Below are 12,913 nucleotides of genomic sequence, written 5' to 3'. Positions count from 1 at the left end.
AGGGAGGGAGGAAGAGGGAGAGAGAGAGAGATCCTGAGACGAACACCTGTCTCTCCCTCCCCTCCCAGTCTGACTCCTCGGGTAAGGTGCTTTTTGTGTGTGATTCTGTGCACGGATCCTGGGACGTCACAGAAGCTAGGCAAGCGCTCTGTCTCTGAGCTACATCCCAGCCCTGTCCCAGCCTCTTGAATGAACCCTGATTTTGGGCACTCTGCCTCAGTTTGTCCCTAAACCTTACCCATTCCTTCCTCACTAGTCTGGTCCTCCTGAGAGGAAACATCCATCCAGCCAAGCCCTGCTTCTTGATTGATTCTCTCCTCCAAGGTGGTAGACCTGGGGAGGATAGTTACGGGGTGGGAACGTGGAGGCTTGGGGGGAGCAGAGGTAAGTGAAGCTGGGTGGGGGGTTATGGGTAGGGGTATGAGGTGGCTGGGTGGGGTCTTTGCTCCCGCACTCAAACACCACACTAAGATGTAGGCCAGGCTGTTCGGGAGGACGACCTTGGAAGCCGCAGAGGAGACAAAACAGAGAAGAGAAACGACAGCTTGAGACCAGAGCACAGGGAGGGGACAGGAGGAGCAGCAGGGAAGGCGACAGACGCAGCTCAGGAGCTGCGGAGGGTGCTGAATTCCAGACAAACTGCAGAACAGAGAAGACCCTCGGGCGAGGACAGGGAGGGGGCGAGAGACAGAGAAGAGGGTGCAGAGCAGAGGAGCGGCCTGTGAGTCAGACTGGGGAATGAATTCTGTCACGTTCACCCCGGACTCTCTCCCCAGGTGTGTCTGTCTGCTGCTCTCTCCTGTCCCGCTCAGTCGCTGGTGCTCTGTCTTGGGTGCAGACCACATTCTCCCAGGCACCTGCACCGCCCGCCATGGGTACCTGCAGCATTTTCCTGTGCCTCCTGCTCCTCTGCGGGGCCCTGGGTAAGGGTGGGCAGGGGACAGGAGCTGGAGGAGCTGGAGGGCTGGAAGGAGCAGGCAGCTGGCAGGGCCAGGAGGAGAGCTGGGACCCTGGGGACACCTGCCAGCGGGATTACTCAGTGCAGGCAGAGACGTTTTCTCTGGAAGGCCTCTGAGATCCACGGGCTCCTCCTGCTACCTCTTGAGCTCCTCTGTCTCTGTCCCTTATCATCACTTATCTTCCCTTGAGCTTCTGCGCTGGGCCCCTCAAAGCCAACTCCTCCTTTTTTTAATCTGCCTCTGGCACCAGCTACTTAACTTCTTCCCTTCCCTCCCCTCGGTCTCTGTGCCCACCCGGCTTTCTGTGCCTCTCAGTCTCTCTTGGCTTCCGTTCATGTCTGTGTGCCTCTCTCCATCCCTGTATCCCTCTGTTTCTTTTACTTTCTCTCCCTACTCTGCCTGTTTTTCTGCTTCGTCTGCCTCCATTTCACGGCTTCCCGCTGTCTTTCCGTGTGGGCTCTGCCTCTCCCCTTCTCCCCGCTGCCACGATCTCTGCTCTTCAACAGGTCTCACCACTTCCCCTGCCCGGGTCCGGCTCCACTGTTACACCTGCAGCTTTGCTAAGCCCTGCTACCCCGTTCCCACGGAGTGCCGGGACGACGAGGCTTGTGGCGTCAGCGTGGGCACCTCAGGTAGGCTCTGACCCGACGGGCCTCTCCTGCTGGCCCAGCCTCCGTCCTTCCTGGCCCACTGCCCCACGTTTCTCCTTTGGCCCACAGACCAGAATGAGGTCATCGAGCGGAAAGGCTGCCTCCCTAGGGCCCAGTGCCCTCTGCCAGGCCACACCACCTACTGGTCACGCTCCTACATGCTGCAACATCGGTGCTGCGAACAGGACCTGTGCAACATGGCCACCACATCCCAGCGGCTCCCTAGCCTCCTGCTCACTGCCCTGGTCCTCCTTGTGACCAGCTTCACTTGGGCAGGCCACCTCCTCCGCTAGCCTCATGTGGGTCTGCGGCCCTCAACCCTGGGCTCCTCCACCAAGACCATGGGCCTGGAACCCCGGCACCTGAGATTTACCCAAGAACCTGATTTTGCACAAAGACCTCAGACCCTTGGGCCCAGTGCCTCTAGATTCCTATGGGCCCTGCTCCGGGCCGGCAGGTGCCTGCCAAGAACCCAGCCCCCAAGCCAACCCTTGTCCTGGGTCTTTTCTAGAGGCCTGGAGCCCATGATCCCTCTCAGCCCCAGGCTCCTGGTGAGGCAGCCCCTTTGTTGCAGTCATGGGTCCCTGCAAGAGGGTTGAAGGGGTGACGAGGAGAGTCTGGCTAGGAAAGATGTAACTTCTATACTGGGAACTCAGGAAGGAGAGACTCAGCTTGGGGAGCTATAAAAAGTAGATTTAATAAAAGGGGGGGGACTTAGCTCAGTGGTGCCGCCTCCTGCCTCACAAGCGCAAGGTCCTGAGGTTGACCCCTGGTAACCCCCCAAAAGTAGATTTAATAAAAGGTCTATCCAGGAGCCTGGTGTCCGCAGTGTGAGCGTGTGTGTGTGTGTGCATGTGTGTGTGTGTGTGTGTGTGTGCACACAGGTGCACTGAGAATGAGCTGCACCTGCTTGGTGGGTTGGGCTAAGTGCTGGAGCCTGAGCCGTACACCCCTGTGCACCCCCACATCTCCCAGCCGCGTCATTCACATCCTCCTTCCTGCCAGTCGCTTAGCTTGGGCCACTGCAGGGTGAAGGCTTTAGGCGAGATTTCCCAGAAAGCTCTTCTCCAGGGAGGCCCAAGCCCGAGCCCAGACTCTAATGGGCCTGGTAGAGTTGCCCGTGAGCGGGTGACCCAGAGTCCAGCTCACTTCTGCCTGAGTGGGGCCAGCAGGTTGGGAACAGCAATGCCCTTCCCCACACCCGGCCCAGACGCGTCCAGGGCCCACAGACGGCCCACAGGGAAGCCCATCTGGCTGCCTCTGTGGACACCCTGCCCAGAGAGGGGGGTGGCCTCTCGGCCCAGGGAGGCAGTGCTCCAGCAGTCAGGAGATAAACTGCTCACACCCTGGAGGCCGTCATGCAGCCCCACACGGAAGCGCGTGTGACTCAGATAAGGAGGGTGCCCTTGGGGGGCCAAGCCCCAGCACCCCTGTTCCTCCTCCGATGCCCCCTCCATCTGAGGAAGTTGTGGGCTGATTAGGTTGCTTGCTCCTTCGTAGGATACCGCTTGGATGGAGGAAGGTCTGGCTTGGTCTGGAGGCTGTAGAAGCTCCTCTCCATTTTCTCTGTGCTGCAGTTCTCCTGCTTGTGCTTCTATGTTTCTGTCTCTGTGTCCAACTCCTTTCTCTTACTCTGACTTGAGTCTCTTCCCTTCTCTCTTCCTCAGTTTCCCCCATTTGTGCTTAGGTCCCCCTATGAATGATACCTCACTATCGCACACATACCTCGGTTTCTTTGTCTCTTCCCTACCCCACCCCACCCCACCCACCCTTACAACGACCCCAGGTTCCCCTCAGTCCCGTAGTACTTCATGCTCAGCACCACCCCTCCACCGGCCCTTCAAGACAGGGGACCACAGCTTTTCCTAAGTGACAGAACAATGCCACTCCTCCCCTCCAGCCCCCCCATCCCCCACACAGCTTCTTGGCTGCTGAAGGCCGGCTCGACCAAAAGCCCCTCCCCCCACCGCGGTTTCAGGGTGTCCTCTGCGCGCCAGATGGCCAGGGAGACAGCAGGTCACACTTCCCAGCAGCAGATGTCGCCAAGGTCATCTGGTCTTGTGGGCAGGTGGGCTGTGGGTTTGCAAAGCAGGAAAGCAGATTAAGAATAGCTCTTGTTCTCCACCTCCTCGGGAACCACGCCCCGTCCCCAATCCAACTCCAGTGTTTCCTCTCCCAGCCCGAGGCCCTGCGGGCTTTAAGCCTCCGTTCCTTACTGGAGATGCGCCAAGTGGATGTTCTCGTAGACCTGGATTTCTGGTTTGAATTGGGGAACGGAGGCATCTGGGGAGAGGGGGCATAGGACATACAGAAGACAAGTCAGGTGACCGCCCCACCCCGGAGAGGCAGGGCGGAGCCGGCTTAGCGAGGGTCTCACCTTGGCCCTGAACCCTGTGGACCCTCCGCCTCCAGAGCAGGAAGCTGAGGGCCAGGATGGTGAAACCCTGGCCCGCTATGAGCAACAGCATCAGGATCCGGGGCACATCCCAGCCCGTGTGAGGGACACAGCGAACAGGAGAGGAGTCCGTGGAGGCTGTGATAAGAGTAAGACAGGGACAGGGAGGGAAGCAGTGGGGGCCTGTGCCCCAAAGAGAGGCTCCCCAGCCTAATGGGCTCTTCCTGCAGAAGACTTACAAGCTCCCCTGCACCCCAGTATCCACCACTCCTCTTTGCTTCTTTCCAGAATTCTCCGCCACCTCATGTGCCAACCTCAGCGGAGAGCGGCAGTGCTGTCCCGCCCACACATGGACAGTTAGCTCCAGTCACCTCCAGCCACGGCTGCTACGGGAGTAATTCACCTTCCCAAGCAAAATAAAGTACTGGGGCTGGGGATTTAGCGCAGTGGTGCCTGTGCCTGCTCGCAACTGTGAGGTCCTGAGTTTGATCCATGGTACAAAAAACAAAAGTGCTCTGCATGTTCTCACTGCTCCGTTCATTCACCCTCACTCGGGCTCACCGCACGCCAGCCACTGTGTCTAGTGTGAGGATGTGGAGGGCAATACACCCGGCCTCTGCCCATTTGTTCCCCCTTCCTGCCTGCAGGCGGGGTCTTCCACACTCAGGAGCGTGTCTCCTTGGTTCATGGCTTTTTCCTTTTTTTTTCTGCTGGGGATTCAACCCAAGGCCTTCACACTTAGCTATATCCCCAGCCCTTTTTATGTTTTATTTTGAGACAAGGTCTTGCTCAGTTGCCTATGCCAGGCTCAAATTTGTGATCCTCCCACCTCAGCCTCCCAGAGGGATGACAGGTATGCATCAGCACTCCTGGCAGTATCATGGCTTTTCTTTTTTCACTGCGGAACAATTATATATGCATATATTTCCTTCTGTCTTCACTATCCATGGGCCACTGTAACGGCAGTGCATGTACCCTTTGCTCAAATGACAACTCCCTCAGCAATCATTTTTATGTTCTTCCTCTCTGCTATGGGGTATTACACACACACACACACACACACACACAAATCATTGATTTCTCTATTTATAAACAATGGCATATTTCACTAAAATATAGTCTTGGCTGCTGGTTTGTTTCATCTGAGAACTGGCTTAATCAATTCCATTCTGCTACCGACTTGGTCAATACAAGCGATAGTCTGCTCCACCAGAAAGCACCCCCACGCCGGCTTGGTTTGCCTCCCCCGGCCTCTTTCCCAGCCAGCAGGAGGAAACTCCTTCATCTTCCTCAGTTTACCTGGCAGGCTGAAGCTGATGCCTTTGTCTTGAGTCAGGAGGCAGCGGATGATTCTTGGTCTCCGACCCCTAGGCTCAGGGTGTCCCTCGCCAGGACACACCAAGAGCAGCGCTGCACCCTCATTCCAGAAGGCCTGAGCATGTCCTCGCACAAGCCCCTTCCCCTCCCGCCAGGCCACAGAGTCCAGGCGCCTGGCAGGGACCGCGGAGCACAGGAGGACAGAGCAGGAAGACCCATCTGTAGCCCTTGCAGAGAACTGGGATCCTGTGGACAAAGGGACCCCCTGGTTCTTTTCCTGGTCTTCCCCAGTCCCCGGTGGCCCCTGGCCGCCTCGTCAGCTCACCTCTCATCACAGAGACGTCATATACCCTCCAGTTCTGGTACTGTAGGTGCTGCCCCAGCACAGTGCACCAGTACCGGCCGGCGTCTCCATCCTCAGACTCCGCCAGCCACAGAGAATAGTTGCTCAGGACTTTGGGCCTGTGGTCCCTTCCGGTTTGCCCAAAGTGTGGGACTGAGCTGGCCACTTGGACGTGGGCCACCTGGGTAGTAAAGGTGCCTGCTGCAGGGCTGTGGAACCAAGACAGGTATTCGTCCCCACGTAGGACACGTGGTAAGGGACACGGTAGCTCCATCGCCTCCCCTAAAGCCACATAGACGGGGAGATGGTCTGTGGGAAGATGGTGGTATGAGGCCAGAGACCTCCGCCATGTCAAAAAGCCCCCGCTTGACCTCTAACCCTGGCTTCCTGCTCCTCTGGGGTCCCCCGGCACTGGTTTGGCTCGTGAACACATTTCTCAAGTGACAGCTACAAAAGCAAGAGAAGTGGAGTCTAAGGATTTTCCTTCCCTCTCCTCTAGCCAGCGAGAGGATATAAGTGCGTGAGGGTAAGGGCAAAATAATTACCAGATGTCCCTGTCTCTTCCTACATGTACTCGTTTATTTACTTTCTAAAGGAAGTTGTACACAGTCCTGACCCTCATTGCTCCTGGCTCTTCCTCAGAACCAGAGGCAGGGAGAGGTCAGAAGGGTAAATCTGTCCCCCTGTGTCAGATCCCTTCTCCAGGCCACTAAAGAAGACCAGCATCCCTCCCCAACCCCACTAACAGCTGAAGAATCTCCCACCCGCTGCTCCTTACCTACAGCGGCCTGGGAGGGGCCACACTGAAACAGAAGGAAGAAGAGTGAGACCGCCATGGAAGAGGTGGCCGTGTCCTCTTGCTCCGAGAACAGGAATTCTCAGGAAGGAAACAGAGACCAGATAAAGGCCCACGCTGCCTTTGTGCCGGGGTGACATGGCCTTCTGGATGGGATGAGAATGCCGGGACAGATAAAAGCCAGCTGCATGTTTCCTGAAGGGAGAGTAGCTGTCTTTCTGTTCTAGGGGCTGGGACAGGGCCAAGTCCAGGCTGCTGCTGCACAGAAGAGTTCCTAACTGTGCACTCCACATTAGTCTGGTCAGCAAGAGCCCAGGAGCTGAGTCTTCATGTTGGTCTCCATGACTGTACACGGTCAGTGGTCCAAAATGATCTGGAATGACTTTCCCTGTGGTTGCCTGGCAGACCACAGACCTCGGCAGAACCCTTGAGGAGCAGAGTAAGTTACTGCTCCAGGTGAATTATTTGCCTAGGGGCCTGGATTATTCACAGACTCATTCTTCTTCCCTAGGAGGGCTCTTAGTCTAAATCTAATGGTGGCTAATCTGCTACTTATTTATTTTGTGGAACCAGGAATTGAACTCAGGCGTTGGCACCACCACTGAGCTAAATCTCTGGCCCTGTTATTTACTTTTTAAAAATTATTTTTGCAGTGATAGGGATTGAACCCTGGGCTTTACACATGGTAGGAAGTGCTGTACCATATTTTTAAAAAGAGCTCTGCCGACTGCCTCACAAGTGCAAGGACCTGAGTTCGATTCCTGGTACCCCAAAACAGAGAGAGAGTGAGTCAAAGAAATACAGTATTACAAGCTGGGCATGGTGCCACAGGTCTGTAAACACAGCTACTCAGTCCCAGCTACTTGGGAGGATTAGATGAAAAAAGCACAAGTTTCAGGCCTACCTTGGCTACTTAGGGAGATCTTGGCTCAATTTATAAAATGAAAAGAGCCAGGGGAGTAGCACAGTGGCAGAGTACCCCTAGATTCAATTCCCAGTACTCTCCTACTCACATTTTAGTAATAAATCCTCCATGCTGTGTGTGTGTGTGTGTGTATGTGTGTGCACGCGCCCATGCGTGTGCATGCGTATGTTACTACAGGGTCTTGATATATAGTTCAGGCTGGCCTTGAACTCATTATGTAGCCCAGGCTGGCCTTGACTTTGAGATCTTGCTGCCTCAGCCTCCCAAGTACTAGAATTACAAGCATATGTTATTATAGACAGTTAAGTTAGAAATTATTAAGACAATCAGGGATGGTCCCTCGAAGGGGGTCAATGAAAAAGATGAGAATACATCAAAACTGTGCTGGGGCTGAGGATTTAGCTCAGTGGGGCCCACGCCTGCCTCATAAATGCAAGGTTCTGAGATCAATCCCCAGTACCCAAAACAAAACAAAACAAAAAAACAAACTGTGGCTGGACACTCAAGAAGGCCAGGTCTGCATACCTCTCTATGGGATAAACAGCAGCCTGAGCATTATACTGTCACTAGTACCACCTGGTCCAGTAGGTCCAGACAAACACCAGACATCCAGGTAGGTGACCAGAACATCCGGACCCATCCCTTCCCAGAAATGTTTTGTTTTTTCTGTGTTAGAAGTTACAGGTAGGCTAACATTAATGATGCTCACCATATAACTTTGCCATGTGCCTCACTTCCCTAATGGATCAATATTAGCTAAGCGGCTATACTTGCAATCTTATAGGTTGATTATAGTTTGTACTCAGCTCATGATTTTGCTCTATAAAACATTCTTGAGGAAGAGGCTTCTGGGTCAACCCACTTTCAGAACCCTTCCTGTCTCTCAGGACCTATCTCTCAATAAACCTTTCTTACTTTTAATCTCCTTTGTCCTTTGGAATTCATTCTTTGACATTTGGGGGACACAAACTCGGCACATCTGGCATCCAGCAGGTTGGAAGTTATATTTCTTCCATATCATGTCACCCAGCCTCATTCATTTCTTTTTACAAGTATTTTACATATCTTTAGCAATGCTGTTTTCCTAAATTGTTTTCCACGATGTAGTTCTCCGTTATTTATTCAAGTTTATGTTTACCTTTTCTGATAATCTTTTAATAGTTTTCCTCTTTAAAATGTTGCATTTCGCGGGGCGTGGTAGAGCACTCCTGTAATCCCAGCACTGGGGAGGCTGTGAGTTCGAGACCAGCCTGGGCTACATAGTGATCCAAGTCAATTCGCGGGGCGTGGTAGAGCACTCCTGTAATCCCAGCACTGGGGAGGCTGTGAGTTCGAGACCAGCCTGGGCTACATAGTGAGTTCCAAGTCAATCTCAACTACATAGTGAGACCCTGTCTCAAAAAAACAAAAAATAAAATAAAATAAATAAATAAAAATAATATGGTATTTATTTATGTTAAATAAAATTTCTTCTATTACATTTATTTCTTGACACCTTGCATATTTTGTAGCTCTTAAATTCAGTGTTCCTAATCTTAGCGTTTCTACTATCGCTCGAGAGTAAGGGATGGGAAAAAAAAAGATTTAATTATTTAACTGGCAATTTTTCTGACTTTCCTTGTCAAACGCCTCCAAATAATTTCTAGCCATTTCTGTATCCGTAGGTTCCAACGAGTGAAAACTTTCGCAAGGAGCGCTAAAGAGGTCCCGACTCCGCACGAGGCGGAACCGGTACGTGCTGACGTTAAGGGCACGCAGCTACTCAGAGGCAAGCAGGCAGGCAGGGCGGGCCCGGGGGTGGGGGGGACCTGCTGCTGGGAGAGCAGCGGCCCGAGCCCGGGCCATGGCGAAGCTGCTGAGCTGCGTCCTCGGCCCCCGGCTCTACAAAATCTACCGGGAAAGGGACTCAGAAAGGGCCCCGTCCAGCGTCCCTGAGACTCCAACTTCAGTCACTAACCCCCCTTCCAGCTCCTGGGTGAGTCGAGTTCCCCCCCGGTCAAGAACATGGTACGGTCCAAACCTTTACGGCCTTTGCTCCCCAGAAGTGCCCATTATTGGAAATCGGGGGAGCCTGCTTGTCAAGCTTGTTGTCCGAAAAGTCTGCTCCCACGGTGCTTCCAGGGTTCAAGTCACGCCTGCGGACTGGCCGCCTCCTCTCCTAGCCCTGTTTGAGCACCGTTTTCTCATTCCACTTCCAGCCCTCCTTTCCTCGCCGCGTCCCCCACCCGGTCTGTCATGGTTCCTGCCAGTCCCAGTCGAGTCCGAGTCCCGCCCGAGACCCTTCGCGGTTGGAGAGCGGGAGGACTTTGCCGTCTTGACGCCCACTTTCTTCTTCCTCAGTAGCTCTTGGTGCCTCCCCTGGCTCTGCTTAACTTCCCTTTAACCTGGCCTTGAATTTCAAAAATGATTTCTACATACCATACATCCGCTGCCTTTCCCTGACCCCCCAACCTAGTCTGAGAGACCCAGAGTCATTGCATCCCTTTGATCTGCTGCTGGTGGCAGGCTGTTCCCCCAAATACTCCCTCTTTTTTGTATTGGCACTCTAGATTATGTTTCCGAATCTCTCTGAACCGCCCACCCCTGGCCACATTCTCTTTCTTCATCAACCTACTCTTCTGTCTCTCTTCTTTCCCTCTTAGAATTGTCACGGAGTCCCCTTCCGTACAGGCTCCCTGGAAAAGGAGCAAAAATGCCCCTCACTGCTTTTACTTCTGCTTCAAAGTCCAGCGCCTTATGCTTTCCTGGTCAGGGGTGGGAAATCGGGCTCAGGGTGGGGGTGAGGAGCAGTGGATTCTGTGAAGGCCAAGAGTGTCCCAAGGAGGCTAGAACCAAAGGCCCCATGTTAGAGTATCCGAAGGGAAGGGGAAAGAGCTGTCATCCGGTAGATCCTTAACCAGGCCATCTGTTTTTGCAGGATACATATTACCAGCCCCGTGCCCTGGAGAAACATGCAGACAGCATCCTGGCACTGGTATGTCTGCCTGGCATCTGCTACTCACTGCATCTTTCCAGCCCCAGCTGCCCTCTTGAACCTGGGACAAGACAGCACCCCTGGGGGTGGGGGATACCGGGGCTCTGCACAGACCCATCTGACACACTCACGGACACAATCCCAGATGCGCACACACCTGGCGCCCCCCTTTGGTATGGTAGTGTGGCTTTCTCTGGGGCAGCCCGAGCCCTGAGGAAAACATGCTTACTCTGGGGGCCATGCCCAGGTGCTCAGTCTGCAGTCCCCAGTGACCTGTCCTCCCTGGCAACTAACCTCTTTGGCTGCAGAGACGGCTGTTCCCCTGGCTGGGTTCCTATGGTGACGTTTGCCTATGTCTTGGGGGCCAGGCCAGGGGCTGTCCTGAGCAGGGTCAGTTGAAAAGGCTTGATTAATACGAGTAGAGAGGAAAACTGGCCTTGAAATGTGAAGTGATGTCTGGAGGTGATTAAAGGAAGAAAACAGAACCTGAACCTAGTTTTTCCAGCCTCCATTGTGCTCTGACACAACACATTCCAACACATATTGAGCACCTCTTGTGTGCATCATGGCGTGTAGAGAATAGGTGCTTGATATGATGTCCTGGGCTATTCACCTTGCTCAGAACCTGAGCCTGGGAGCGGCAGACCTGTGCCTGTGCATGCCTGTATATGTGTGTGTGTGTGTGTGTTGATTGCCTATCCCTGTCTCTGCTGCAGGCTTCCGTCTTCTGGTCCATCTCTTACTACTCCTCTCCCTTCGCCTTCTTCTACTTGTACAGGAAAGGTCAGTGTGGTTTGAAAGGAGGTGGGGCAGGGAATGGGCAGGCTGTTGGCAGATGAGCCGGACCCCTGAAGAGGAGAAGGGCCCTGTGAGGACGCTTGGCTCCCTCTTCCTTCTGAGGATGTGGCTGTGCCGAAGAGGGTGTGGGGAGGAGGCTGGGGCTGAACCGGGAAGAGGAGCTGAGGGTGCTGCAGAGAGCTGCTCATACCGCCCTCTCCCCTCCCAGGTTACTTGAGTTTGTCCAAAGTGGTGCCGTTTTCTCACTATGCGGGGACACTGCTGCTGCTACTGGCAGGTGTGGCCTGCCTCCGAGGTAGGTGGGGAGAAGCCTAGTGTGGATCTATCTCCTGTCACTGGGTAGATGTTAGGTACTTCCTGCAAATGCAGTTCGATGCTGGGCCTGAGGGGAAATCATTGAGAATGGTCTCAGGCATGATCTTTCCTTAAGGGGCTTAGGTCATAAATATGAAAAAGAAATTGACAGAGAAGTTTGCCATATTCTTTTTAAACTTTTACTAGTACACGTTTGCAGTACATAGTGATTACATTCATTGTGGGGAGTTGGGAGTTGGCTGTTTTCTAGATGAATACACTCTACACTGCACATGCGTATTCACATACACGACAGAAGTCTCTGTACATGCGTAGGTGATGTATACTGCGTTGTTTGTAATAATCCTCAACCGGAAGCACTTTTAATGGCCACAAACAGAACACCACACAGCAATGCAAATAAACAAACTGTAGCTACATTTAATGTAAACGAGTCCCACAAAGGTAATGTTCAGTGGAGGAAGCCAACCACAAATGATGTGTGCAGTGTGTTTTCACGTACATGGAGTTCAGAAGGACTGTAGGGTAGGACATGAAGGAGAACAAGAGCATGGTTATCTTGAGAGCCAGGCGAGTAATTACATACATGTGGACAGTACAGCGTGGGAAGACTTTGCTGGGAGTTGGCTTTGTTTTCTTTCTTGTCCTGGATCATAGTCACATGAATGTTTGCTCTGCCTTTTTTTTCCTCTTGTTGAATTGGGGATTGAACCCAGGGCCTTTGTACTGAGGTGCATCCTAATCCTTTTTTTTTTTTTGAGACAGGATCTCAGGTCACTGGGCTGGAATTTGTGATCTTCTTGCCTCACCCTCCTAGAATATTGGGATTATAGGTGTGTGCCACCACATCCAGCTTGCTTTTGACTTTTAAAAAAGCAGAATGTGTTTTCTATTCATGTGTTCTATCTCACAATTTTAAAAAAAGAGGTTAGGCTGAGGGTGGTGGCGCACGCCTGTAATCCCAGCATTTAGGAGGCTGAGGCAGGAGATCACCTTGAGTCTGAGGCAAGCCTGGCTGTTTAGTGAGTTCAAGGCTAGCCTGAACTACATACCAAGACCCTATCTCAAAAATACAAATAAAAAAGAACTAAAATACTTGTGATTTGCAGCACTACTTCAGATAACTTTTGTCCATAAAATTACTGAAGCATTGCATTTGAACTGGAGATGCCATTGGAATCCTCCCGTTCCCATGTTCTTTCACCAGAAGTCACTGTTGTCATAAGGGGTGGTTTTATTCTGGCCCATGTTTCTTGTTAGGCCTGAAATCCCAGCGCTGAGGTAGGAGGAGTACAGTGAGTTCAAGACCAGCCTCAGCATTTAACAAAACTCTGTCTCAAAATAAAAAAGAAAGGGCTAGGGATTTAGCTCAATGGTTCTGCTGCCTGCCTTGAAAGCACAAGGTCCTGAGCTCAATTCCCCATACAAAAAAAAAAAAAAA

The 12,913-nt window shown here is 52.8% G+C and overlaps 3 protein-coding genes and 1 long non-coding RNA gene across 7 annotated transcripts in view; 3 read left to right on the top strand and 1 right to left on the bottom strand.

Moving 5' to 3' along the window:
* Positions 1 to 6,557, bottom strand: part of LOC104852300 (lymphocyte antigen 6 family member G6F) — a 10,001-nt gene extending 3,444 nt beyond the window's left edge. The window contains exons 1-6 of one of the 3 annotated variants that reach the window (XM_010609855.3): positions 6,443 to 6,557; positions 5,647 to 5,973; positions 5,304 to 5,567; positions 3,987 to 4,142; positions 3,826 to 3,892; positions 3,593 to 3,682 (exon numbers count right to left, since the gene is read on the bottom strand). In XM_010609855.3, the coding sequence (XP_010608157.1) occupies positions 3,658 to 3,682; positions 3,826 to 3,892; positions 3,987 to 4,142; positions 5,304 to 5,567; positions 5,647 to 5,973; positions 6,443 to 6,500 (897 nt within the window). In that variant the 5' untranslated portion in view covers positions 6,501 to 6,557 and the 3' untranslated portion in view covers positions 3,593 to 3,657. Of the gene's footprint in view, positions 1 to 238; positions 1,286 to 3,592; positions 3,683 to 3,825; positions 3,893 to 3,986; positions 4,143 to 5,303; positions 5,568 to 5,646; positions 5,974 to 6,442 lie in introns of those variants that run through there. The other 2 variants (XM_033766369.1, XM_010609858.2) reach the window with 2 other exon arrangements.
* Positions 350 to 2,407, top strand: LOC104852303 (lymphocyte antigen 6G6e). Its single transcript, XM_010609859.2, has 4 exons — positions 350 to 384; positions 777 to 923; positions 1,466 to 1,591; positions 1,679 to 2,407. The coding sequence occupies exons 2-4, from the start codon at positions 872 to 874 to the stop codon at positions 1,900 to 1,902; spliced, it is 402 nt and encodes a 133-aa protein (XP_010608161.2). The 5' UTR covers positions 350 to 384; positions 777 to 871; the 3' UTR covers positions 1,903 to 2,407.
* Positions 3,587 to 4,459, top strand: LOC104852299. The gene is made up of 3 exons (XR_777451.2): positions 3,587 to 3,656; positions 4,022 to 4,153; positions 4,293 to 4,459. It is a non-coding gene; the product is annotated as an uncharacterized LOC104852299 (long non-coding RNA).
* Positions 6,558 to 9,126: 2,569 nt separating the features above from the next.
* Abhd16a (abhydrolase domain containing 16A, phospholipase) overlaps positions 9,127 to 12,913 on the top strand; it is a 13,067-nt gene continuing 9,280 nt past the window's right edge. The window contains exons 1-4 of one of the 2 annotated variants that reach the window (XM_019205355.2): positions 9,127 to 9,360; positions 10,303 to 10,359; positions 11,076 to 11,142; positions 11,366 to 11,452. In XM_019205355.2, the coding sequence (XP_019060900.1) occupies positions 9,229 to 9,360; positions 10,303 to 10,359; positions 11,076 to 11,142; positions 11,366 to 11,452 (343 nt within the window). In that variant the 5' untranslated portion in view covers positions 9,127 to 9,228. The remainder of the gene's footprint in view (positions 9,361 to 10,302; positions 10,360 to 11,075; positions 11,143 to 11,365; positions 11,453 to 12,913) is intronic. The other variant, XM_010609854.3, reaches the window with a different exon arrangement.

Source organism: Fukomys damarensis, unplaced genomic scaffold, assembly GCF_012274545.1.
Source record: "Fukomys damarensis isolate Sample0158 unplaced genomic scaffold, DMR_v1.0_HiC HiC_scaffold_20, whole genome shotgun sequence".
Taxonomy (NCBI): domain Eukaryota; kingdom Metazoa; phylum Chordata; class Mammalia; order Rodentia; family Bathyergidae; genus Fukomys; species Fukomys damarensis.
Note: the sequence above shows the minus strand (reverse complement) of the source record. Positions and strands in the feature narration are given on the sequence as shown.